The sequence below is a fragment of the Dreissena polymorpha genome, chromosome 3 (assembly GCF_020536995.1).
Source record: "Dreissena polymorpha isolate Duluth1 chromosome 3, UMN_Dpol_1.0, whole genome shotgun sequence".
NCBI lineage: Eukaryota > Metazoa > Mollusca > Bivalvia > Myida > Dreissenidae > Dreissena > Dreissena polymorpha.
The window spans coordinates 27,227,412-27,252,673 of NC_068357.1; the positions used below are offsets into that span (position 1 = coordinate 27,227,412).

General features: G+C 37.2%; 2 protein-coding genes across 2 annotated transcripts; both read right to left on the reverse strand.

Moving 5' to 3' along the window:
* Positions 1-1,112: 1,112 nt before the first annotated feature.
* On the reverse strand, positions 1,113-1,662 carry LOC127872112 (galactose-binding lectin-like). The gene is made up of 2 exons (XM_052415439.1): positions 1,346-1,662; positions 1,113-1,203 (listed from the first exon to the last, which is right to left on the reverse strand). The coding sequence occupies exons 1-2, from the start codon at positions 1,660-1,662 to the stop codon at positions 1,113-1,115; spliced, it is 408 nt and encodes a 135-aa protein (XP_052271399.1).
* An 8,076-nt stretch (positions 1,663-9,738) lies between these two features.
* On the reverse strand, positions 9,739-20,270 carry LOC127872113 (uncharacterized). Its single transcript, XM_052415440.1, has 17 exons — positions 20,154-20,270; positions 19,635-19,699; positions 18,857-18,969; positions 18,570-18,638; positions 18,074-18,214; positions 17,223-17,349; positions 16,495-16,612; positions 15,261-15,424; positions 14,744-14,840; positions 13,570-13,699; positions 13,077-13,238; positions 12,493-12,667; positions 11,967-12,226; positions 11,369-11,518; positions 11,053-11,134; positions 10,534-10,645; positions 9,739-10,005 (listed from the first exon to the last, which is right to left on the reverse strand). Exons 1-17 carry the CDS (start codon positions 20,228-20,230, stop codon positions 9,912-9,914), a joined length of 2,136 nt encoding a protein of 711 aa, XP_052271400.1. The 5' UTR covers positions 20,231-20,270; the 3' UTR covers positions 9,739-9,911.
* Positions 20,271-25,262: the final 4,992 nt, after the last annotated feature.

Here is a 25,262-nt window from a genome sequence, read left to right on the forward strand (position 1 = left end):
AATAGAAATTACAGTTATCACCATTATTAAAAGCGGCTTTATCGCATTAAGGGTCCAATAAACAGGACAATGTAGCATGACACACCGACATCAATCACCCTGTCGGCATGAGATGTCATAAAGTACCCAAGGCACCCTTCCTCCTGCTATGTGACGATATCACCAATTGATTTTTGTAACTTCATTCAACTTTGATTTTGCTTTAACGTGGCAGCATTAACGTAATATGCATTTAATATAATACAGTACAAACAATACAAAATATATAAAGAAATGAAATAAAAAATAAATATAAATAAAAATGATGATAATGATGATAATGATGATAATGATGATGATGAACGCACAAACGAACGAACGAACAAACAAATTGACGGACGCATGAACGAACGAACAAAATAAAAAACGAGCGCACGAACGACTGACTGACTGGCTGACTGACTGAAAGAAATTACGAACGAACGAATGAACCAATAAACCAATGAACAAGCTCACGTACGCACAAACGAAATAAATAGATAAATAGTTAGATAAATAAATAAATAGATGAATAAATGAATAAAGAAAGAAAGAAATACATGAACGAATGAATAAACGCATGAATAAATAAACAAATACATACATACATAAAAAACATGAATACATAAATAAATACATTAATACATAAATAAATGATTGAATGAAACCCTGTTCTGTTTACAATTATTGATTATTATTTTTGGTATTTCATACTTTAATATAATTAAACTACAAACAAATCCCTAGTGTTTTCAAAATTATTTTATTATTTTATTCAATGAATTTAGAACATTTTAAGATTAAATATATATTGCACACTGATCGTGAATAGATTATTTATAACCAATATTTCCATTCTGTATTGGTTTAAGACCTAAAAAGGCGTTTTTCTTTCATTATTTTTAATAAATAATCGAGAAGATCGAGATACCGTAGCCTAATCCCTTTTCCTTCGTTATCTATAAATAGACTATTTATTTATAGATCTTTGAGCCAGGTTATCTAGAGGCTAACCCCATACCAAATGGTATGATGGTAATACCATTGCCTGCCCGTACAGGCTAACTCCGTTAACCTAAGGCCTGTTGAACAGACTAACTCGAGTCGTATCGGGTGACATCGCTGTGAAGGACCACTTTTGTACCATCGCCCGCGCAAGGACTGCCGCCTTGTGGGTGTGCAAACCTGCAAAATGCACCAAGAAGTATATGAGCCTCGCTCTCGGAAAACGGGCTTATTGCCCAGGCATTTAGCACCGTTTTCCCAGAGCGAGAACAGATTCAACGGCTTGATAAGGATATTGTTAATGCGCACAAGTGGTACTCACTTTCCTCCCTTGTGGATCACGTGATGGTTGCAAGCGTCGAGGGAAAACGGCGCTCCCTGATGGCGGTCATTGTGCAGTACGAGTCCTGTTTCGTTCCCAGAACACAAACTACCTCCCAGCGGATGAATGATCTTGCCACTTGCCACGTGCTGAATGTATCCCCAATTGTCGTGCACGCGCACAAATTTCCAGCGCATGTGCGCATGGATGTCGCTATGCAAAACAATTTCTGTATTGTCGCGTGGGTTATTCTTTCCGCTCTCTGGATGGAAGAATCTCCCGCTGGACATATGCTTGATAAGGAACGGCTCTGACATGTTGGCTGTCCTATTTTAAAAACAATGTTGTGAAAAATAAATTGACACTGTTTTCTATACTGACCATGATTGTATTTATGAAACTATTCCTTGCAACAGAATTGTAATAATGTTTAGTATGCAATATTCTAATGCGGTAATGCATGCTCACTTTTTCTATAACTTCTAATAAACATCTTAATAATTATTATTGTTTTTATATTAGCTTATAATAAAATAAATAAATGAATGAATGAATGAATGAATGAATGACTAAATAATTAAAATTAATAAACCAAACCATAAATAGATTAAGGTAGAAACCATGTTATGAGCTCGGAATTTTCCGTACTTTTTCGTAAGAATTCGTTCGATTTCGTTGTACCTCGAAAATGTCCATTTGCTGTCGGGAATTTGAATACTTTTTCAAACACAATTATTTTCTCGCATATTTACTTTCATTATATCGGATTTTGATACATCAAATTAATTTACCATAAAAACAAAAGAAAGTTTTCCATTTTTCGTAATTTGTATTGGGAATTTTAGATTGTCAATATTGTTTGATTGTAAGATTGGAAATGGAGTCGGAAACCAGGTCGCCAGGTCAAATATTTGAAAGACCATCCCACATTCTATTTTCTCATTTTTAACCCCACTCCCAATGTTTAACAGGAGAGGACTCTATATAGGTCTCTATATTCTTTCTGTCTGTTTGTAAGCCCGTCCATACGCTTACCAAAATTCTGCAATAATTAAAAACTTACTTAAAGCACAAGTTAATACTTGGTATACATCGTAAAGTTATTCGAGACTTTAAATTTTACAGCAGATTTATTGTCAATTCACAGTTACTAAACGAGAACGAAACTAAATACATGACCAAATGCTTAAAAACGCGCATAAGACATGATAATGAAACTTGGTGCAATGGGTTCTTAATGACGTTGAAATGTCTAAATCTGTACAAAAAGGTGAACACGTCCAATCGACAAGAGATTTGCTTCTCTAGTACTTGCTGGTACTAGAACAAAGCGTAAGTGTCCTAGTGCCCGTTACTACTTAACTGAAAAATATAGGCAGGCAGCACAAAAGAAAAAGCTAACATAAACTATATAACATGGAAAAATTAACCAAGGAGAACAAATCAGGGGCTAACTGAAATAATATAAATAAGCAGGATAACAAGAACAAGCAAAACGTGAGATGCAGATTACTCACACATGGCGCATTTGCATTTTGGACCCATCCAGGTGCGGATCAGCCGGACAAAGTTTTTGTATTTGTCGACAGTGCTTAAGTCCTCGGGGAGGCTGTTCCACACCCGGACAGCTTCAAAACGAAAGGAATTTTTGCCATACCTTGTTGTACTTACTTGTGGCGTCTCTAGGATGTTTGAGTACCTGAAATTATAAGTAGAGGATTTAACTTTGAACAAGGATTGTGGATATTCTGGCGAAAGATTGTGGATACATTCAAAAGTTTCTGACGCAATGAGGCGTAACCTGTTTAAGTGAAGCGTAGTATTGTTGACCTTTTTATGCTCCCCCAAAATTTTTGGAGGGAGCATATTATCAGCCGGTTCTGGTCGGATGATTTTTCACAGAGTTATGGCCCTTTGAAATTTTGCATTAACTGTACATATAGTGTAATTCTTGTCCGGGCTATTTCTCAGCAACTAATGACCGGAATTCAATGAAACTTTTTGGAAAGCTTCACTACCAAGAGGAGATGTGCATATTATCAGCCGATTCTCGTCGGATGATTTTTCACAGAGTTATGGCCCTTTGAATTTTTTCTTTGTACATATAGTGCAATTCTTGTCCGAGCTATTTCTCAGCAACCTATTACGGGAATTCAATGAAACTTTATGGGAAGCTTCACTATCAACAGGAGATGTGCATATTATCAGCTGGTTATGGTCGGATGATTTTTCACAGAGTTATGGCCCTTTTAAATTTTCTATTAACTGTACATATAGTGCAATTCTTGTCCGGGCTATTTCTCCCCAACTACTGACTGGAATTCAATTAAGCTTTATGGAAAGCTTAACTACCTTGAGGAGATGCGCATGTTATTTGTGGGTTCTGGTTATATGATTTATTTAGAGAGTTATGGCCCTTTGAAATTTTTAAGTTTCTAAACCATCCATCGTATTATTTTGTCCAAAGTTATGCCCCTCAAGACGTTTCCTTTTATCTGAATATATAGTGCAAAATTGTGACTAAAAAACTTTTCGGGAGCATCACCCGTCTCCGACGGTTTCTTGTTTTAGTAGGGTATCATAAGTGGATTCATAATCATTAAAAACAATTCTGAGGGCTCTGTACTGCAGCCTCTCTGTGTTGCATTTACTTAAAAAAGCTAGATAAGGGGACAATAGTTTAAATTTGACCGGATAAATGATTTAAAGATGACTAACCTAGTGCTTACATTCAGGACTTTGCCGAGTCTCTGGATTACATTTAATTGTTTGGCTGTCTTTTTGCACAAATTTGTAACCTGGAGATCAAAGTTTAGCTGGTAATCAAGTTCCACACTTAAAAGTTTTACTTCTTGTTCACATATAATTTCATTTTGACCTATAGTAAATGATTTTACTTCTTTATTAGTCTTATTTCATGCACATATTGCCTGGAACGTATCGGGGTTTGATTGCATTTGAGTAATATTGAACCAGTGTGTCAGGGATGTAATCTCTGATTTCAATATTTTCCTTAATAAAACAAAGGAAGCCCATACATTGAAATATACACATTAACTTTGGAACTCATATATTTAAAACATGTGCTTATCTATCAAACCTCTTATGACAGATTTACATTCCGATACAAAACAGAAGTTTGATAGCTAAACACATGTCGTAATGTTTTGTTTATTTCAATCATTAACGTTTATTGCCTAAGTATGTTTCGCTTGTTTTTATTTTAGCAACAAATCTGTGATTTAAAATCATCAAGCTACTTTTCACATATTACACGTAGTACGAGTATATTGCCAGACACGTTCCTCTGGATCAGATGTAAAAGTTATAACTTATTTAGGTTAGCTTGGTTTGAATGAATACTTTAGTCTTATTAAGGCATATTGGGCTCCCGGCTGCTAGGTACGTCATGCAAGCTAACCTTGAGAAAAGAGTCAGCAATTGAGAACTCTGATTTTTATGGTCTACTGTTATGAACGTAATCTATGTTAGGGACGTATAAAATGTAGTTCGTTCAAGATAATTGCCACGGTATTTTAATATGTAGGAAACGATAGAGCTGCATGTTAGAGTGCACAAATAGATGATTTACTATGTAAAACATATAGCATTACTGTGTATAGAAATATATCACGAAAGGTCGTACATGCCCAAAATGTTGTCCTCCTAAGACTAGTCTAATTAGGAAAATACTATGCATACTGACAATCATGTTTTCAAACAGACGAGAACAGTATTAAAAATCAGTCAAGATAGTGATAATAAAATCTCAGCAGGTTTAAATAACATTTGGTAACACCAAGCCAACAAGCATTTTCATCTGCACACACAACCAGATTACCCAGATTAAAACTCAGCACAATGTCGTTCAGATTAATGTTTTGGCTAAACATTGGCAATACATGTGGCATTAAGATTATTCACAAGATAAACATTCCGTGGCGAACAAACGGCGATTACAAGCAATAATCACTGAAACATCTTTTAATTTAAGTGTGGTTATAATCACAGAACCTGGATAGATAACATACACATAATATGAAAATATATTTTTTAAATATTTTATATTTGAATAATGCAAACGTTTGCAACAAAATATAGATTTAATCCTTATTTAATTAAATTTGTTGAATCAGGAAACAGTTAGTCAAAGTGTCAAGTGGTTAGCAAATAAGATATTTCATTGAAAGGCAACTGCTTATTTATCTTTCTATCTAACAGAGTTCCCAAAGACAAGTGTATATAAAGGAAGATGAATTTAATGAAAACGACCTTAAATAATGTGCATACATAGTCAAAGGGCAAACAAGATCGACTTGAAACAGTAGTATTAAGCATCTCGTAATGGGATTTTCTGGTAAAATAATTCACCTGTATTGGGTATACGGTATTAAACTATTTTTGATATCGCCATATGTTGGGTTGTTGCTTGTTATTTTTATATTTTTATTTATCAGAATCAACTGTACCATCAACCTTGATGCCTTCATAATAATTGGTATCACCAATGTGTTGGCACGGGCGCATTATGCCCAGTGCTAAACCAAACTGAATCACGGACTTGCAGCCTTGCTGTTAAGCAAATCAGAATAATGTTAAAATTCGAACAAATGCTCTTAGGCGTGACGGACAAGAATGAAATTACCAGAAAGATGACAAATCGCATGAGTAAGGTAAGGGTAAAGTCCCTGCCCTACTGATCAATGGTTAATACCTCGCAAAATGCCCCTACCCTTTTCATCTATATGGTCACGGCTACATTTGCCTAAAAGCCCCACACTGCCAAAGCAGTGAAGGGACATCGGTCAAGTTCAAACAGTTTAATTTAGAAACAATACAGATTTGAAGTGCATGCAAAATATAGAATTAAAGGGATCTTTCACGTTTTGGTAAATTGACAAAATTGAAAAAAGTTGTTTTAGATTCGCAAGTTTTCGTTTTAGTTATGATATTTGTGAGGAAACAGTAATACTGAACATTTGCCATGGTCTATTATATGCATCTTTTGACGATTTAGAAACCTGAAAATTATAAAGCGTTGCAACGCGAAACGATTGAATAATTTGGAGAGTTCTGTTGTTGTCGTTTAATTTTGTGAAATTACAAAGATTGCTTATATAAACTATAAAATACGTATGTCTTATATACTTGGCAGGATGGCCGAGCGGTCTAATTGGTTTTTACTTCAGGACTCCGGGGGTCACTGGTTCAAGCCCTGCTGCGGGCTACTTTTTGTCCTTTTTTAATGTTATTCTTGATGTTTTACTGGAGCTTTTTAGATGCAATATTTACATTTATCAATATAAAGCATTTAATGACAAACTTCAAAACATGCCAAAATCTGTGAAAAGGCCCCTCTAAATAATTTTGTTAATTTATTGAAATGTTTGGGATGGTGGAAAATACCTTTTAATTTCTTTAATCATATCCATCGTTGCCCTGAAACTGTCGAGTAACGGTGTAAACTCGGGATATGATGTGATCATTCTGTTCACATTTCTGGCAAGAGCATCCAATCTTGTCAGTGAAGAGTTAATCACCTAAAGGGACCTATTTGTCTCGAAAGTTCTTGTAATGGAATTAAACAAAAATGATAAATTATCGAACAATCACTCGAGTAAACGTGACTTAAAAGGAAATTCTCACTTTCGAAATGGCACACAAATGCGAAGTGTTACGAGTGTTCTGATTGGTTGATTGACTCCTCTTCAAAACCTATGCCGTACTATAATTTATGCCTGTAAACCGTCCGGGACAGTTTCCTAAACTGTCCCGGACGGTTTGTAATCAACAAAATAAATCGCCCGGTACAGTTTACAGACGCACGAGCGGTTCAAAAGTAAGAAACTGTTTATAAACCGTCCCGGACAGTTTAGAATAGTTTTGGACCAGTTCGTACACCATATACACCGACTCCGTTCGAAGTACGTTCTGAAAAATGTGATTAAACGGGCTCGAACTGTGTGAGAACGGAGTGATCGTAGTAGCAACGTGTTACGAACTGTCTGCGAACTTTGCGGACGGCCTGAAACGGGGTTGAACGGGAGAGGTGTTTCAGAACTTTGAGCCTACTCAAAATTTTCTTCCGATCATCCCGTTCTACAATTAAACGTAGTAACAACGTACTGGAAACGGAATGGACGAACTAAGAACGGATAGGTCGTACTAAGGTCGGGTTAGGAACGTGCCAGAACGTACTGCGTTCGGACCGAAATTACCTGTACGATGCCACACCGATCGAGTCCGTTTCTAGTTCGTCCAATCCGTTCTCAGACAGTCCGACCCCGTCCGCACTACGTCTCAAATACGATCTTGTTTCGTGTAAAAAAATGAAACTTAAAGATTGTTCTTACAACGTTTGCAACACGTTCTATAAGTTCTCAGTAAGTTCTTAGTACGTTGTACTCGTTTTAATGAGTTCTAAGTAGGTTCCAAGTACGTTGTACTCGTTCAATGCTGTTGTAACAACGTTCAAACCGTAAATACAATACATTCAGACAATGTACATATAAATTGAGGTCGTTGTCTCAAAATTCATCACTTGTGATATTGAGTTGAAACATGGACAATCTTGGAGCTGTTAATTTTTTTAATGTTGGCTTCGTGCAATTCATGTTAGAAGCAGAGCAGCATTATTATGCGGAATTACTTCTTGGAGGCATTACAAATGTACGCCTGGTCGGCTCAAAGCGTGAAACATAAATGAGAACTGGCTTTTGTTTTGTTTGTAACATAGTTTATTTACAGGTCCTACTGGCCTTTTCACGAGGTCTGTGCAGCCCGACCTGATGAGAACTGGCAGGAACGTAGTCGGTTTTTATAATCGCCGTGCAGAGCGTGACTGCAACTACGTCCTAAACGTACTAAGAACGTAGTAGAACGGAGTGAGAACTGCCTTTGAACGATTTACCAGTGCACAACGAATAACGAAGAACTGCGTACGAACGTGATCGAAATGGCTGAGGACGGACTCGGTCTGACTGGAAACGATATACCAACGGGGACAATTGAAAAATTGACCCGATTTGAACACGATGAAGACGGACTGGCAACGATATAGGACGGGATAGGAACGAGCTGCATGTAGCGCGAACTGTGTATGAACGTCATTCAATCATATTGTAGATTTTTGTCGGACCAAAACTACTCGTTCAAGCAAGTTCACATTCCATTCTGCATTTTCTTCAGAACGTGGTCGAACTGTCTAAGAACGTGCTTGGTGTATGGGCTCCTTCAAGTTCAATCACAACTTTGTTTTATTGATTCATAATTCGAAATTTTAATTTTAATTCATCATAAGTAACTCGAAATCTTATCAAAAAATATAAAGCGCATGAGTAACGCAAAATTACAATTTTAATAGAAAGAGCAAAAAACCCGCAACATGCAGCTGTTAACATTTAATTGACCATAATTATAATACAATGTGTATTTTCTCCTACTTTTCTCCGTTTTCACGTTGCTTTTCATGTAAAGCTTTCTTAATAAAATAACTGAAAACTGCATCAATGCCAATATCTTATTAAGATGAAACAATTACTGAAATGTGCGTATCTTAAGATGAAACAAAAAGTAGGTGTGTGCACCTTTATATTTGGTGGTTTTTGCTTGTTTTCAGGGACTACCAGTTGTATACCAGTTTACTTTAACAAACATATACATACTGTTGCATAAACAAAGTACGTAGCATCACTTTTCGATACAAATAAATTTATGCATGTTTACCTTTTTGTATATACAGTAAAACTAGCCACTACTTTATCTATTTCAGTTATTCCCTCCACCTTCCTTTCACGTGACAACAGTAACTTTATGATATTAGTGTCTGCAGTTAAAGTAAAAACATGCCATGTGTGAGGGTTTATAATAAATATTATGATTGTTACAGTGTTATTTATAAAAATAATTAAAGAACACTACGTGACGTCAGAAGTCCGAGAAATGCGCAAAGGATCTATCAAAGATACTCCATGTAATGCCGGATTCGATGACGCCCGATAAACATGTTCAAATTGAATGTGCTCATACGGGCTAATACATGTGGTCACAAATGTACACTACGTAGTGTGTTGTCAATATAAAGAGCCTTTTTGTGCGCGAAATTTTTTTTTAAAATATAAATTGGCAACGCAATTGGTCATTTAAATATATTTATTTAAGATCAACATCACTTTCAAATAACAACAAATAGACATGTTTTTCTATACAATGTTTAACACGAAAAACGCAATAAACCAACAAAATAGCAAACTTGTAAATCAATGTCAAAATAAGCACGTAAAAAAGATCAATATACAATACTCATGGATTTAATGGTTTTATTTTGTGATATGCATTGAATGCAAACAAATTCGCAATAAATGGATAGCATATGTTTGCACAATGTCCGATAAAACGTCGTTATCGCAAACATACAACCTTCACACGCAATAAGTAAACATGCAATAAATTATGCTATTTTGTGATATCTATTGAATAAAAACAATGACATAATTTAACACATAGCGTACGTAAACTTTTATCTACGGCATAACGTGAATTCCAGTCCACCCTTCGCTTGTGCACTTCACTCCTGGCCATGTTTCCAGACAGTGACGGTGGCTAGCTCGGTTTTGGAACCCTCCTCAAATGGAACTTGTGCGGTTTCGATGCATGATAAACTGAAAGTGAATAGGTGCATATTTCGGGATATTGTTACAAGACATCACTTCCATTTTTTTCCATTGATTACCAAGTTGTTGTTACAAAACAGTATGTTTATCTTAAACAGGTGTTACACCAAAGATAGATGATTTTATTTACATGTAAGCATGCAATCAAAGATAACATCAGAGACCCAATGCACTACAAACTCGACTGAAACTAACTAAACACGGTATCACAAATTGAATCGATACCGTCAAAATCCTAAGGTTTAATTGAAAAAAACAAACAACATCAACTAGAACGCTGGATATTTAATATCAACTTGAGAAATGTTCTAACAACTTTAGAAATGTTCAAAGTTGTGTTTGTGTTTTATTATGATTTGAGTTTGTTTTAATAATTCCTTTCCATTTTAAATGGATCTCAACTCAGAAAAGTGTGTATCACAGTACTCCCATTGTAAAAGCAACAATATAAAACACAGCTCAGCCGTAATACAAATCTCATGACGTCGCTGTAAATATAACAGTAACGCAAGTTACCCTTTCTGGATCAGCGTCATCCCTAGCGTCTCGGCGTTCCAGCGCCCGCTCTTAGAGGCCACGACTACTAGGCCGCCTTTCTGCGTCACTTCCGCGAGGCGCAGCAGCCAGGCTGTGGAACAATCGAACAATGCTTAGTGACAGTGTTTTAGAATTGACTATTCTGTATGTATTTTCTTGTCCCTAAACGATTCAGTGGATTTGGGTTTAGTGAAATGTAATGCTACACATAACTTTAAATTGGTTTAAACGTTCAGTGAATGCATATGTCGTTTAAAGACACGACTAAAGCTTAGTTCTATGTGTGTGCGTTTCAAATACACTTTGATTATTCATTTATGCGACGTCTTAAACACTGTTAACATCGGGAGTTGTTCGTTCTTTCGACAGCAAATGGGGTCACATACCACCATTAATTTTCATTTCCGTACAAGACTTTTGATATTCGATTAGAATAAACTTAAATTTTACCTCCTCTAAAAAATAATTATGAATAAATATAAATGCAGCTTGTTATACCCTTTGGTTGCTGTGTCCTTTCAAGGAAGGTCAGTACTGTAAGGTCAAACTCCACTCCGATTTCGTTTGGCAACCACGTGAACTGAAGAGACCCATATAATGGTGTTTAAAAAACGGACCAAATTTATAAATATCAGCAAGCAGATGTAATCAATGCATTGATATATGTAAGCGTTAAGTGTATATTTTATTTATCACCCAAACACATGAAAATGTTCTGAATGTAATTAATTAACGTTTGTTCTACACAGCTTTGTAAATTGGCATACAGGTTTGTTGTTGATTGTACCTACTACGTCCAACTTGGGCCGCGTACCTGTTTAAACAAAACTTTGTCAGGCTTCATTCCCTTGTCAAGGGCTGCTGTCGTCACTTTGCCGTCCGCACCAATCACCGTGACGTCATTTCCTTTCTGGATGTACATGGCGGTCTCCAAGAAGCGAGCAACAACGTCACACGCAAGTACCTGATCGAAATTAAAGAAAACTTTAAGGCATATCGAGTAGTATTAGTACCTGGGTTGGCGGTGGTGGTGGTGGCCGTGGCGCTTGTGGTGTCGGACGTGGTGGCGTTGGTGGTGTTCGTGGCGTTGGTGGTGGCGGACGTGGTGGTGGTGGTGGTTTTGGTCGTGGTTGTGGTGGTGGCGCTGGTGGTGGTGGTGAATGTGGCGGTGGTGGAAGTGGCGGTGGTGGATGTGGCGGTGGTGAACGTTGCGGCGGTGGTGGTGGTGGTAATGGTCGTTGCTGGTTTAAATAAACCTTTACTAAACAAAATCTTTTTACACGGTTGCATCTAAGTTTGCTTCATGTTCCGAATGATATGAATAATGCTACTACTTTTATTCAGGAGTACAGGTTTGATTGAAGTACATTCAAACAATATATGTTCTACTTAAAAAATATCTGCGCACGCACCTGATTGAATGACTTGCTCATTATGAGAGGCCCCCGGCCCGAACCCGCGCCAATCCACAGACCGGACCTTGGGGCGATGCCGTTATTCTTTACAAGATCTCGACAGAGGTCAGCTACCTGCACCGGAAATGATTTTCGATATCCAAATTCCAGTTCGATAATCCCTTTTAACGCATTTGCCGACTCAAAATGGTAGTGAATGTTTGTCGACAGTACTAGTGTCCGCAGTAGCTTGTCTTGTGGGAAACAAAGCGATTTTTCTGTGAATACAAACATAACTCCGCATTTTAATGAAATTCTTTTGAGAAAATGCACATGCACTTGGTTTTACGTCAAAGACGAAATTGTTTTGACCATTACATGAATTCATGGAATCTTATTTATAAATGATCAGCTTAATATTCAATTTGATTTTATTTCTAAATATACTAATGTTCTTTCATACAAGTGATCCTTGAAAAAGTGTTTTATACAATTAACTTCTGATATAATTTATACCAGACTATTAAAAAAAACCTGTACATACCCCCGACGCCGAGCACGTACACTGGCGTGTCCACGATTCTTGTAGGCAACTGAATCTGTCCCGCGGTCTCCGCTGTGCGCGCCAACCGGAAGCCGGCATGCTGCAGGAAGTGACGCCTGAACGCGAAGCGCGCAAATCTAGAGGCTTCGTCGCCGGTGCTGATCCACGATCCGCCCTGAACACATAATCAAACTTGCAGATGTCTGATTTTATACATAATAAATTTCAGTTTATGTAAAATTGTAATTGCATACCATTTCCACCGAGACAAATGACCCCCCCCCCCCCCATTTATTTTCAATTCAAACTGTTTTGTTCCACTTGTATTATTCCCAAACCCAAACGCTATACATCTTCCAACTTATGTATCAGTATCCTGGTAATACTAATTACAGGAACTGTTTGTCTTTTGGAAAGAACCATATACCACTCCCAATGGAAATATCCTTTCGATTGTTCATTGTAAATGTTGACCTAAACAAAGGCCGCTGATAGTTGATAAGAGTGTCAGGTTGTCTCACCGTAAGTGTCTTGATAATTTCGATATTATATATAATCAATACTCACATACGACATTATCTTACCAGAATTATGTTGTGTCTGCCGTCGTAGCATGGTGTGGTAAAGTCATCGTATAGCCAGTGCGTATCATTGCAAAGACCGTTAAAATGGTCCTCGGTCCACTGCCAGACGTTGCCAAACACGTCGTGAAACCCAAGCTCGTTAGCCGGGAACAAATCCACGGGCTACGAAAGTTAAACATATACAATTATTACGTCACGCACAAAAAATTAAATATAAGAAAAAACATATAAAGGACTATTATTGATTTTGTTACACAAGACGATTTTACTCGTCATGAGGCAATGTATTACTGATAGTTAAAAGAAAGGTTTAACAACAAAAGAATATAAACATCGTCACAATCGGAACATGTAAGACAATTCATGCTCTTTCAAAAAAAATATGCAGTTGTAAAGCTTGTTCATATACGCAAATCAGAATTAAGATAAGAATTCAATAATATTTTTTTAAGAAAATAGAATAAATAAAACATAATTCAGGTACTTCACTCACTGTGGATGAGCCGAACTTCATGTTGTAGTTGTATGGCTTAGAACCAGCTGTGAAGACATGGTCAGTCTTGGTTCCGGCTTGTGGGTTCTCCTTTAGCAATATTAATGTTATGTCACATTTAAAAGTTATGCTAGAAAATGAAAGAAAGAACATTTCTTGACATGTTTATTTATTTAAACCTTTAAGTCGGGTTAAGTTAGAATGACTGACAACTGACAATTAACAATAAAATGAGACATTGTATTATAGAGTAAAGAGTTCTAACACTTTTGCAAATATACATCTTACTGTACTAGAAAATCTTCTTCAAGACAGTCCGAGAGCTCGAAATATTTAAAATAATTGACAAAAGGTCTAATGTGTTCCACAGGTGGTTAGCGTGTGGCTATGATATTGTGAAAACATCATTTTGAATGATAAACAATCATATTATAACGAAAAATTAACTTTTCTGAAAAAAAATATATTTCACTATCAAATATATATATAACAAGGTATGCAACTCAAAATCAGCCCAAAACGGGGTGCATCGCTTTGAACAGCCATATCTTCATAAATTTTGCAGCGATTTTCACGATCTCGGTCTTATTCAACGCAGAAATGAATTTCCTTTCTGGAAATGTATATGTCTTGCAATATTTTAACAAATGCTGGGTCAACTTTTAAGAAATAACACGATACACAACACGCATGACCCAGTTGACAGTGATCATGTATTCTTTATGAATGAAATCTCCAGTCGTAAAGACACACCTCCGCATTGGACCAATGAAATCACTCGTATGTTTAAAATGTCAGTTAGTTGAAATGTTTGTAAACAAAGGTTTCAAACGGCGCTGGACAGTTAGTCTTGATGCAGAATGTAACGACAAGAACGGTAATAATGTTTTTTCATACGTTTTATTGAATTATGGTATCGAACTACATGAACTTTGTAGGGAAGTTGCCCTTTACTCTGGGTCTACGCTGTTTGCCAAGGCCTTTATTCTACACGCTAGGCATAAATGGGTTAATGTATCATAAATATATATGCGTGGTTCGATTTTTTGTTTGTTGTCAATGTTGTCGTTGTTGTTTGTCTTGATCTTATGTGTGTATAGATTAATTTCTTTTGTATTTCCTTCTTGTACGTAAGAATGACACTTAATGTATACTATAGCTATAGGTCGCTCACTTGTAATTGGCGTCTGTCGCTGTCTCGCCCACGCCGCCCTCTGGAAGACTACAGTGGCTGTATGCAGCCAGATCCGTCCCACAGCCACTCTTACAGCCTACATCAAGAACACAGCATTACAAGTAAGTGTACATTTAATCCTATGTCCCTGGAGTCCAATTATGTACCGGCCAATTGTTACCGTATTTTTATGCAATTTTTAGTTTAGTTGTTTTTTAAGGCCAAGTATAAGATTTAAGATAAATATGTCTTCTTTTGAAATCGGAATAAATATATTTCATGCAACTTCTAAGAAAATCCCATTCCCCCAAATGCAAGAATCTTCGAAAAACACGGTTTCGGCAGTAATATTTCGACAAAAGCACAGTACTTTCATGAACGCAGAATATACTTTCTATTGCGAAGCGATGTTCGATTATCTAATTTATAAAAATACTGAGTACGAATAGAAACTAGGCATAAATGGGTTACTATCTTGCGCGTTCTTGTCCTAACAGCATGCATTCCCCCCACTCACCACTGTTGCACACCCAGAACATAGGATGTTTAGACTCCCGGAAGCTCCTCCAGTGCCAACCCTCGTCCGTCCAGAGCTCCGGGCGGCTGTAACCGCCAGCCCGTATGAAGTCCAGGAAGTCGCCATTAGTCACCAGGAACTTTGAGGCCTCGAACGCGGGCACGCTGGTGAATGCGAAGTAAAGGAAAGAGGTTAACAAATGGACACATATTTGAAATACACTCACCTTTTGGTTGTGGTTACGTGATGTATTTTGTATTAACTTCAAGCTAAAACCATCAATAATGACAAGTTTTTCGAACATTGGATCGTCTTATGTAATGTACTAAGGGACACAACTACATGTAGTTGTTCATAAATGTTTTGAGCTTTAACCCATTAATGCTGAGTGGACTCTTCCATACTGCTAAATTGGATCAATTTATTTCCAAAATTAGGGATGTCTAGTATATTTATTTCTATAATTAGAATATTTCTTACAGAAATTTCTGTAAGCAAACAGCGCAGACCCTGATGAGACGCCGCATCGTGCGGCGTCTCATCTTGGCCTACGCTATTTGCCAAGGCTTTTATCTAGACGCTAGGCATAAATCGGTTAATAAGTACATTAGAACAGATCCAAACGACCCGGAGTGTCAACAGTTGGGAGTATGCTAATTACAACTAGGGACGCAGCGACTTTTATAAGCGATCCATATAAATGGCGTGTACACTCCAGAGTTAAAATAGTCTCACAAAATTACTGTATTTTTACAGAGGTATACTTGCAGTTATTCAGTTAAGGGTAAGGACGACCATAACATAGCTTTAGCGCCTTAACGTGGTTTAAGCGTAAAATATAGTAGATTAACAGTGGCATTGCTGCGATTAACTGCGACATTGCGTTGCAGCAAGGCAAGCCAGAGGAGTGCAAAAAAATTAATTCTGCACGTGCCTAAACGATTGGTCATTTAAAGCACGTTTACCAAAACGTAATCCTTTTGTTGCTGGTCTTATGTAAAACTTAAGTGTATCACCGTGTCCCAAATAGAAACATTTCGTTTTACGTAAATGTCATTACGTAAAAAAAAAATCAAATTGGCATTGCGTCATAAAATCCCACCGTAACAAAACAAATGCACAATATTTGGATTTGTACCAGAGCCTTTAAGATTCTGTTGTATAACGATCAATGGGCTATTACTGCAGATGCAATAAAAAAAAAGATTTAAAGCAGAGCACTCAACAAACTCACTAGCAAGTCACGTGACCATATTCATTGTCCCAACCATATGACGGAAAATCTGTGGGCTTTCCGAACGTCACTTCCTGTCCGTTGACACTCAACATCTGGTTTGTCTGTGGTAAGCATTCTAGAATATTGAGATAGGAATAAAAGTGAAGTTGTTCACACAAGTTCGCAAAATTAGACATTTGCTATGACTAATGCAATATAGTGGTAATAAGTCTGATGGTTTTAACGGTAAGAAGTACAGAGGTTTAATAGCTGGCTTCTGTTCCATCAGGTTGCCATGATTGAAAGATTATATGAGTCGCGTCATGCGAAACTAGGGCTTATGCTACGTGCGACCAAAGTCGCTGCAGACCAGGCTGTGCATGTGCGCAATCTGGTCAGGAGCGTTCCTGTGACCTATAAAGTCGCGCAAGGTTACTTGGTCTCATTTGATGGCAGGGAAGCTCCTGACCGCATTGCGATAATGTGCATGCTTGTCGTGGACTTCACTGCTCTCATGTTATGTAATACCCCTTTTCGTACGACACTGCTTATATAAGTTTTAATTGAGTTGAAACAATTTGACAAATAGCTTAACAGTAACTGGAGCGTGTTGAGAAATCGCGGATGATTATTTATTACTTCCTATTGTATTGGTGATAAAAATGTTATTTTTAATGTAGAATTTGGTATTCTGGACTAAATCCCAAATAAATAATATCAGTAAGTGAGTTGTCAGTAAATTTTACCCGTTTGCTTTGGCGCATAATTCCAGCCGTCAGGTCTGTTGACTAACCCAATCGGTAATTGACGAATTAGAACGGAAGAAGTTTCCAGGTGGATTCTTTCATGCTCAAACCCCATCAAAAGAGCCCACTATATGTTAGAACAGGTAAAATAAAATACTACCTGAATATAAGCAGGTGAAATAAAATACAACCAGAATATAAGCAATCTCTTTAAACCCCAATATTTTTATATAAATGTAGATTGGAAAAAACATTTTTGCTAGCATTCGATGAGCCTTTCCACGTTTTGGTAAATTGACAAAATTCTAAAAAAAAATTGCTTCAGATTCGCAAATTTGCGTTGTAGTTATGATGTTTGTGAGGAAACAGTATAACTTAACATTTACCATGCTAAAACATATCCATTATATGCATCTTTTGACGATTTAAAAACCTGACAATTATAAAGAGTTGCAACGCGAAACGATTGAATAATTTGGAGAGTTCTGTTGTTGTTGTTATGTTTTGTGATACTACCAGGATTGCTTATATTAAGCATAAAATACCTCATTCATGGTATGAGCACGGATGGCCGAGCGGTCTAAGCGACAGAATTTCACTCCAGGGTTCAATGGTTCGAACCCAGTTGAGGGTTACTTTTTCTCTTTCTTTAATTTTATTATTGTTTTTTTTTTTACTGGAGCTTTTTAGATCCGGTGCTTACATTTATCAATAAAAAGCATTTTAATTACAAACTTCAATACATGCACAAATTTGTTAAATAGCCACTTTAAAATTAAGATATTAATAGGACATTGTTAAAACGAATTATTTGATGATATTTTCTTGACTGAGGCATCGCCATTTCTTACCCAGGGGCTTTTCATGTTGATAGGCAGGTCGAGAGGCGTGTCACGTATAATATCGCGGATAACCTCGCGCACCTTCCGGCGGTACTCGACGACCTCCCCGACACGCGGCCACTTATAGGAGCCGCCCATCCTGTAGTTCTCCTGCAACACGCATGCGTGCGGAACAATAGGTAATCCGGATGTGAGTTGTCTGTTCGGTAGAAAAAGTGAATTCGTGTTAAGGCTTAAAATTTAACTACTTTGATTCAAAGTTGTGTCTTTAGTTTTGTGTAGTGTACAGAAAAGTTATTCACGGCACTTAAGTTGATAACTTGCAAGTACAAGAAATTCATCAGCGTGTTTTCTTTAGTACCAGACACCTTTGTCCATTACTCGTTTAAAACAGCACTGTATCAAATATTAAAACGACGTTGTGCGTAAGGAAATGAAGGCTTATGTGTTTTATGCATCACTTATGTATGGTAAAATGACCTGAATGTATCAGAACTTCGCTTACTGTGTCGTCCCATGACATTTCGTCCACTCCTGTTTCGAACATCTTTTCAAATTCAAAATTGATCCGCCCCTAAAAGAAACAAAAGTGGTTCATCGTTTAACTTCGTCACCACAAAACTTGACAGGAAAACAAACCACAACTTTATCATGAGTGTAATTTGCCTATTTGAATATACATTACTAACTAAGCTATTTTCATATGAAACAAAAACGTCTCAAGCGCCGGAAAACACCACGATTAAACCATCGAGCCCTTAGCCGCATTAAGACATGAATGTAACCGGGTACCTTAAGCAGGCCGGCCAGCGCCAGTTTGTTGACGAAGACGACGGCAGTGTGGCCGTAGTAGAAGATGAGCGGCAGGCGGAGACGGTCCGGACACTTGTAGAACACGCTCTCATCTAGAACAGTAAAACGTTCAAGCAACGTTCAAATACGCAAATCGATACGCAATCCAATAAGCAGATAAATGCACCACTCTCGAACATGTAAAGTCCGAAAATAACACACTGGCGTTCCGGATCCGCTAATTTAATTTCAAGCTTTAATTCTGGAATGTTAAGAAAACTAAGCTTTTAAGTGTGCGTATCTATGTAAAATACATTTTTACAACAGTTGATAAAAATTGTTAATAATTTTATATACCCTTTTAAGAGAAAAAAAAATATAATTAAACTTCGTCGTCTATACTAAAACATCCATACGATTTTCTGGAATAAATTTATGGATCCTGGTCCCTGATTGTCACAAATGTATGACCTTATGTAACTGATTGTTATTAACATTAAGGCCATGCTCTGTGAAAAGGGAGTTTAATATATCGATGCGGAAAGTGTCGTCTCATATTAGCATGTGCAGTACAAACAGGCTAATCAGGGAAGACACTTTCCGCTTAAACGGGATTTTTGCTTAGATGAGACTCTCTTTAAACGAAAAACATACTAAAAGCGGACAGTGTCGTCCCTTATTAGCCTGTGCGGACTGCACAGGCTAAACTGGGACAAAACTTAACGCACATATATTAAACCGAGCACGGCCCAATTATGGACTCAGGTAATCTTCATACCTTTTAGGGCAGTAAATAGACTCTCGTTCAGACTATAGCTGTTCTCGAAGTACGCCAATAGGTCGCTGCAAAATCAATCAGAAGAGGAATTAACAAGCGAAATATTATACTGATCACATGCGTATAAGCATAGACAGTGCGTCCTGCACACGTATAGAAAAAGGGCGTACCCGGAGAGCACCCGATGTTTGCATTTTCATGATATTTTTGTGTCTATCATAGAAATTTTTTCAAACAATGAAGTCATTAACACGAGCATAAATGTCGTCACTTATCAGTCCATGCGGACTGGTCGTGCCATAAGATTACAACATTTAACGAACGTGCGTTATGGCCGGTTTTCCGATTACACGCCCCATATATTATACGCTTTATAAATATTCTGAAAAAAATGTCATAAAAATGTGGCAAGTACATGTTTCCCATACCTTAAACCAGTTTTATATACCTCATATCAGTATGGAACGATATAATGACACATTATCTCAATTTCAATATCACAACAGGTCAAGGTTGTACCTTTTAGAGCACTGACTGAGGTCGGGCGGGGTCAAAGAGGTGAAGGTCAATTCTCCGGTAAGAACGTGATGCAACATTGTGGCTGCACATGTGGCTGTAGGGCAGGCAAATAAACCCTATCTGAAATGGAAAACGGTTCATGGGTGTTACAATCTCTAGAAGTAGTAGTGATGATTGTGTTGGTGGTAGGCAGCAGCAGCGTAAATAGTACGTAGTAGTAGTAGTAGTAGGTAGTAGTAGTAGTAGTAGTAGTAGTATTCGTAGTAGTAGTAGTAGTAGTTAGTAGTAGTAGTAGTAGTAGTAGTGTAGTAGTAGTAGTAGTCGTAGTCGAGATTGGTAGTAGTCGTAGTAGTAGTAGTGTAGTAGTAGTAGAGTCGTAGTAGTAGTAGTCGTAGTAGTCTAGTACGTTAGTAGTCTTCAGTCATTAGTGTCGTAGTAGTAGTGTAGTAGTCGATTAGTGGTAGTAGTAGTTGTAGTAGTCTAGTCGTACTAGTACTAGTAGTAGTTACGTAGAGTTCGTAGTAGTAGCGTAGTCGTCGTAGTCGTAGTCGTCGTATCGTCGTGTCGTAGTCGTCGTCGTCGTGAGTCGTCTCGTAGTAGTAGTACGTAGTCTGTAGTCGTCGTAGTAGTAGTAGTCGTCGTCGTCGTAGTCGTAGTAGTGTAGTCGTCAGTCGTCTTGGTCGTAGTCTCTTCGTCGTAGTAGTAGTCGTAGTAGTCGTAGTAGTAGTAGTCGTCGAAGTTTTTGTCGTCGTAGTCGTAGTAGTAGTCGTCGTCGTAGCCTTGGTCGTCGTCGTCGTCGTAGTACTAGTCGTCGTAGTCGTCGTCGTCGTCGTGGTCGTCGTCGTAGTCGTCGTCGTAGTAGTCGTCGTCGTCGTCGTAGTCGTCGTAGTCGTAGTCGTAGTCGTCGTCGTAGTGTAGTAGTGGAAGTAGTAGAATTGGTAGTAGTAGTAGTAGAAGTCGTAATAGTCATTAGTAGTTGTAGTTGTGGTAGTAGTAATAGTAATTGCGTTTTTGTTGTGGTGCTGCTGATGCTGCTCATTATGCTCTAACTTACTTGCAGTTGAAACATGCTTAAAATAAACTAGCTGCTTCTCTGTACATACTTGCCTAATGTCAAATGTACAGTATATGGAGGAAACGGTCACATTGCAGTCTAGTCTAACTATTTAGATATTTTATTTGCTTTATAGATTAACAACTTAAAAAATCAGCAAATACACAAAATCAATAGTTATAAGTATTGTTGAGGTTGTCTTGCTGTCTGTAGTATGCTTTACAAAGTGCATTTTGCGTATATTTTGGTGGTGCGGTGGCCGAGTGGTAACACTCTGGTCCCCGGTTCAAATCCCGGCCGGGGCACTGGAAATTTCAGAAATGCGTCAAGTGTTTCCCACCCAACTAGAGATGTACTGGTATGAAACCCAGGTAATTCTCGCGTGTATCAGTGCTATACACTGAGCACGTTAAAGAACCAAGGTATCTATTCGCAAAGAGCTAGGGTATTGCACCCGGATTCCTTGTATCCCATTACTGTCTCTTCTGCTTGCTGTCTCTTCAGCAAAACCAAAGGACCTCATTGGAAATAAGTGCTTGCACTTTCATGGGCTATCCTTGACCGCAAGGTCAAAATAAATGCATACATACATACGTATACAAGATTTACCGATATCCTTGTTTAGGAGTGTAAATTATGCTTATATAATTGAGCCAAATCTAGATCTTACTCAATACGAAAATGAGAGTTTATTTTCAAGATCAATTTAGGAACAAATGGCGTTCATCTTAAGTCTGTCATTCAAAAATATCAAAAGGCATTAACTTTTATTTAAGAAAGTGAATGGTTATGAGAATCATAGTGCACGTCACTTCTCCTCATAGAAGGAGAGTTCGGTACAGTTTTTAGGTGTTAACGTGTATATTCGAAAAAGATGCGTTAATACATAAAAAACTGAACTGAAAATACATCAGCAATAAGCGAACGACTGGTGCCTAGAGGATTAGGATGTCAATTAAACGCATGCATGTGTACGGCAGTTTGTAAAAAAGGAAATTTTCAGCAAACATACTTCAATAATTTGGTAAATTAGGCAACAGTCTCGCTTGAAGTCAAGAACCACAAAAACGGCGGAATTATCAAACCAATATTAGGTTACAGTAAGTTGATAACCAAGATGATTCATTCCATTAAAGGATTGCAACAAGTAACGAGGCGTTGATAATATTCGTTATTTCTGTAAAGCTGTAAAACAAAACGATTAAAGTTTAGAACAGTTACTGATGAGGAGCAACTGTCTTAAGATGGATTGTATTATTATCTCAAAATTAAAATACTGCCCATTAGAACAATACTGCTTTTTGTTCGATGCCCGAATGATATTGCTTTTGTGTAGTTGCTTCGACATATATTATATCTTGCGTTTTAATGCATAGTATTAGTCGGTAGATAACCTACGCAATAACAATTTTGCAGAATGCACACATAATGTTCGTATTCTGGCTAGAATATTGCTATTCTTATTATCGCGCTGACGTCACAAAAGGGGCAGTACCATAGCGACGGTGAAAACGATGCCCTAGATATGGTCGATTAACTATGCTGATTGAGCTGTCTCTGCTGACATGTCGCCATTTGCATTCCTATTGGGAAGTTGATAGTTTATTAAATGTGTTGTAATTGGTGTTTAAAATGTCTTTTGACTATTATGAAGGGTTAGATTGCACTTCGAAAGCCCGCTATGACCAAAAAATAAAACTAATTTGACTAAATGAATGTCCGTACAATCTGCATGCTGGATGTTGGAAAAATGACCCGACCAAATGGCCGATGTTTGAGTACGGCGACATTCATATCTTTCTCATTGAAACACCAGGTAAAGTATTTTTTTCTGTAATAATGGGAGTATCATTGTAGATGTTGATGTAATGAATATATTCGTTCTTTTAAAGGTTCATTCATCTTCATACATTATATATTTCTACTATGTCAATTTATAATTTTAAGCTGAAGCTGTAAAATAAGTAGGGAATTCTGGTACACGACTTACTTAGTTGTGTTATAAAAATCAAAATAAAGCTTTATTTACTTTATAATCTCATATATATTATTTCTTTTTATTTTGGTGCATTATCCGTTTACATTGTGATTTACATGCCATTCATTATGACCCATGATCGGTTTAACAAACGTGACTTACTTACTAATTGTCTGTCGCTTTTACTTTTGTGAATAAATCAAATTGAAACAAATAAATAGATCTAATTAATATTTCAATAAATAAAAAAAACCTTCAACCTCCAAGTCAGCAGTTTCTCAAATTGCATTTCACACCCCCTGCATGTGTAACAGATGAATGATATACACAGTCTTAATGATTGTAATGTAGTGATTTAAGGTCTAGTCCAACAGCCTTGCTGTTGAGCTAGCTTTTTGACGCGGTTAGAGTGTCTGACTACCACTCTGGAGGTCGTGGGTTCGATCCCCCATTGAAGCTCCGTATTTTTACAATAATGGCGACGAGGCAAACACGAACTGTGATTCAGAACGTGGGTGTGAGCTTTCTAATGGCTGCAAGGAGCCGCTTGTGAAGCGGTCGACACTATAATATAGCAAAAAGTGTCATATGACATGCTGTAGCAGGCATGTCTGGCCTTGAAACATTTCTAATGGCTTCAAGGAGCCGCTTGTGAAGCGGTCGACACTATAATATAGCAAAAAGTGTCATATGACATGCTGTAGCGGGCATGTCTGGCCTTGTAACATTAAGAGGGGGAGGAGTGTAGTGATTTAAGGTCTATTCCAACAGCCTTGCTGTTGAGCTAGCTTTTCAGCGACGCGGTTAGAGTGTCTGACTACCACTCTGGAGGTCGTGGGTTCGATCCCCCATTGAAGCTCCGTATTTTTACAATAGTAAATTGACTTAAATGTCATGCAAGAGGGCTGTAAGTATACAGGAAATCAATACTAAAACTGCAGTACTCAGCCCTGTTAGAACAGAACAGAACAGAACAGAACTTTATTTGTTTTCACATGTTACAAAACAATGACATTTTGTAATAACATGTGAGCATATGTATAAGATAATTACACAGATATCAAACAAACAGTATTATATACGATAAATCATAGTAGATCAATTGGGAAAGTGGTTGTCATGTGAAAATTCTCCAGTAGAGGGTCAGTAACATAATGGTTATTTAAACAATATATTGTCTACAAACAAAAGAAAATTTGGGTTTCGAACCCGTAGGTGTTGGATAATTAATAGTTAAGTACGTATGTGAATTCGTTCTAATTACAAAATAATGTATAGTGATCACCAACAACAACATTTGTTATAATAGTACTTCTACAAAAGTAACACAAACAACAACATTAAATAGTTAACAGTTAGTGGTGGAATATTTATGTGGATACACTCCATATTAAAGAGTAGGATTAATGATTTACAACAACAGCGTTAGTTATAATAATACTTCTAATAATAGTAACAACAACAACAACGATGCTAATAATGATAGTAATACTGATAATGATGATACTAGTAATCATGATGATGATCGAGATGACGACAATGGTGATGGCCATGATGATTATGATAGTGGTGATTATAAAGCTAGGAAGAGCAAATATTACGATTACACTTACCATAAGACAGGGAACATAGTTCTACCATTTTTTATATTATTATTTATTTATTTTTAATTATTTTTTTTTTTACGTGACATTTTCTTTATTTAATACATACAAGAACATGCATTCGAGTAGTGAGTTTTAATTTTTGCAATATCCATTTTTTAATGTGATTTTATGGTTGAACGTAGGTAGGTCTTCCTAGTATAAATAGAGTACTCTCCCGTCTAATAAAATGAGGGAGGGTAACCGTCGGGGAACTATTAAGCAATTAAATAGTTCGGTTAGACGTTTATCAGGAATTTCAGTTCATAAAATGTAAACGGTAATAAGCGTACAACCCTCTATGGTGCCCCTGCGTTGTGTGGATTGTCGATAGAAGCGATAACTGGCATTTCATTGACGGGAGTGTTATATAAACGTGATGAGACAGTGTAGCGTAATATTTCATTGATGGATGAGTTGGACTGTTTGTAAAC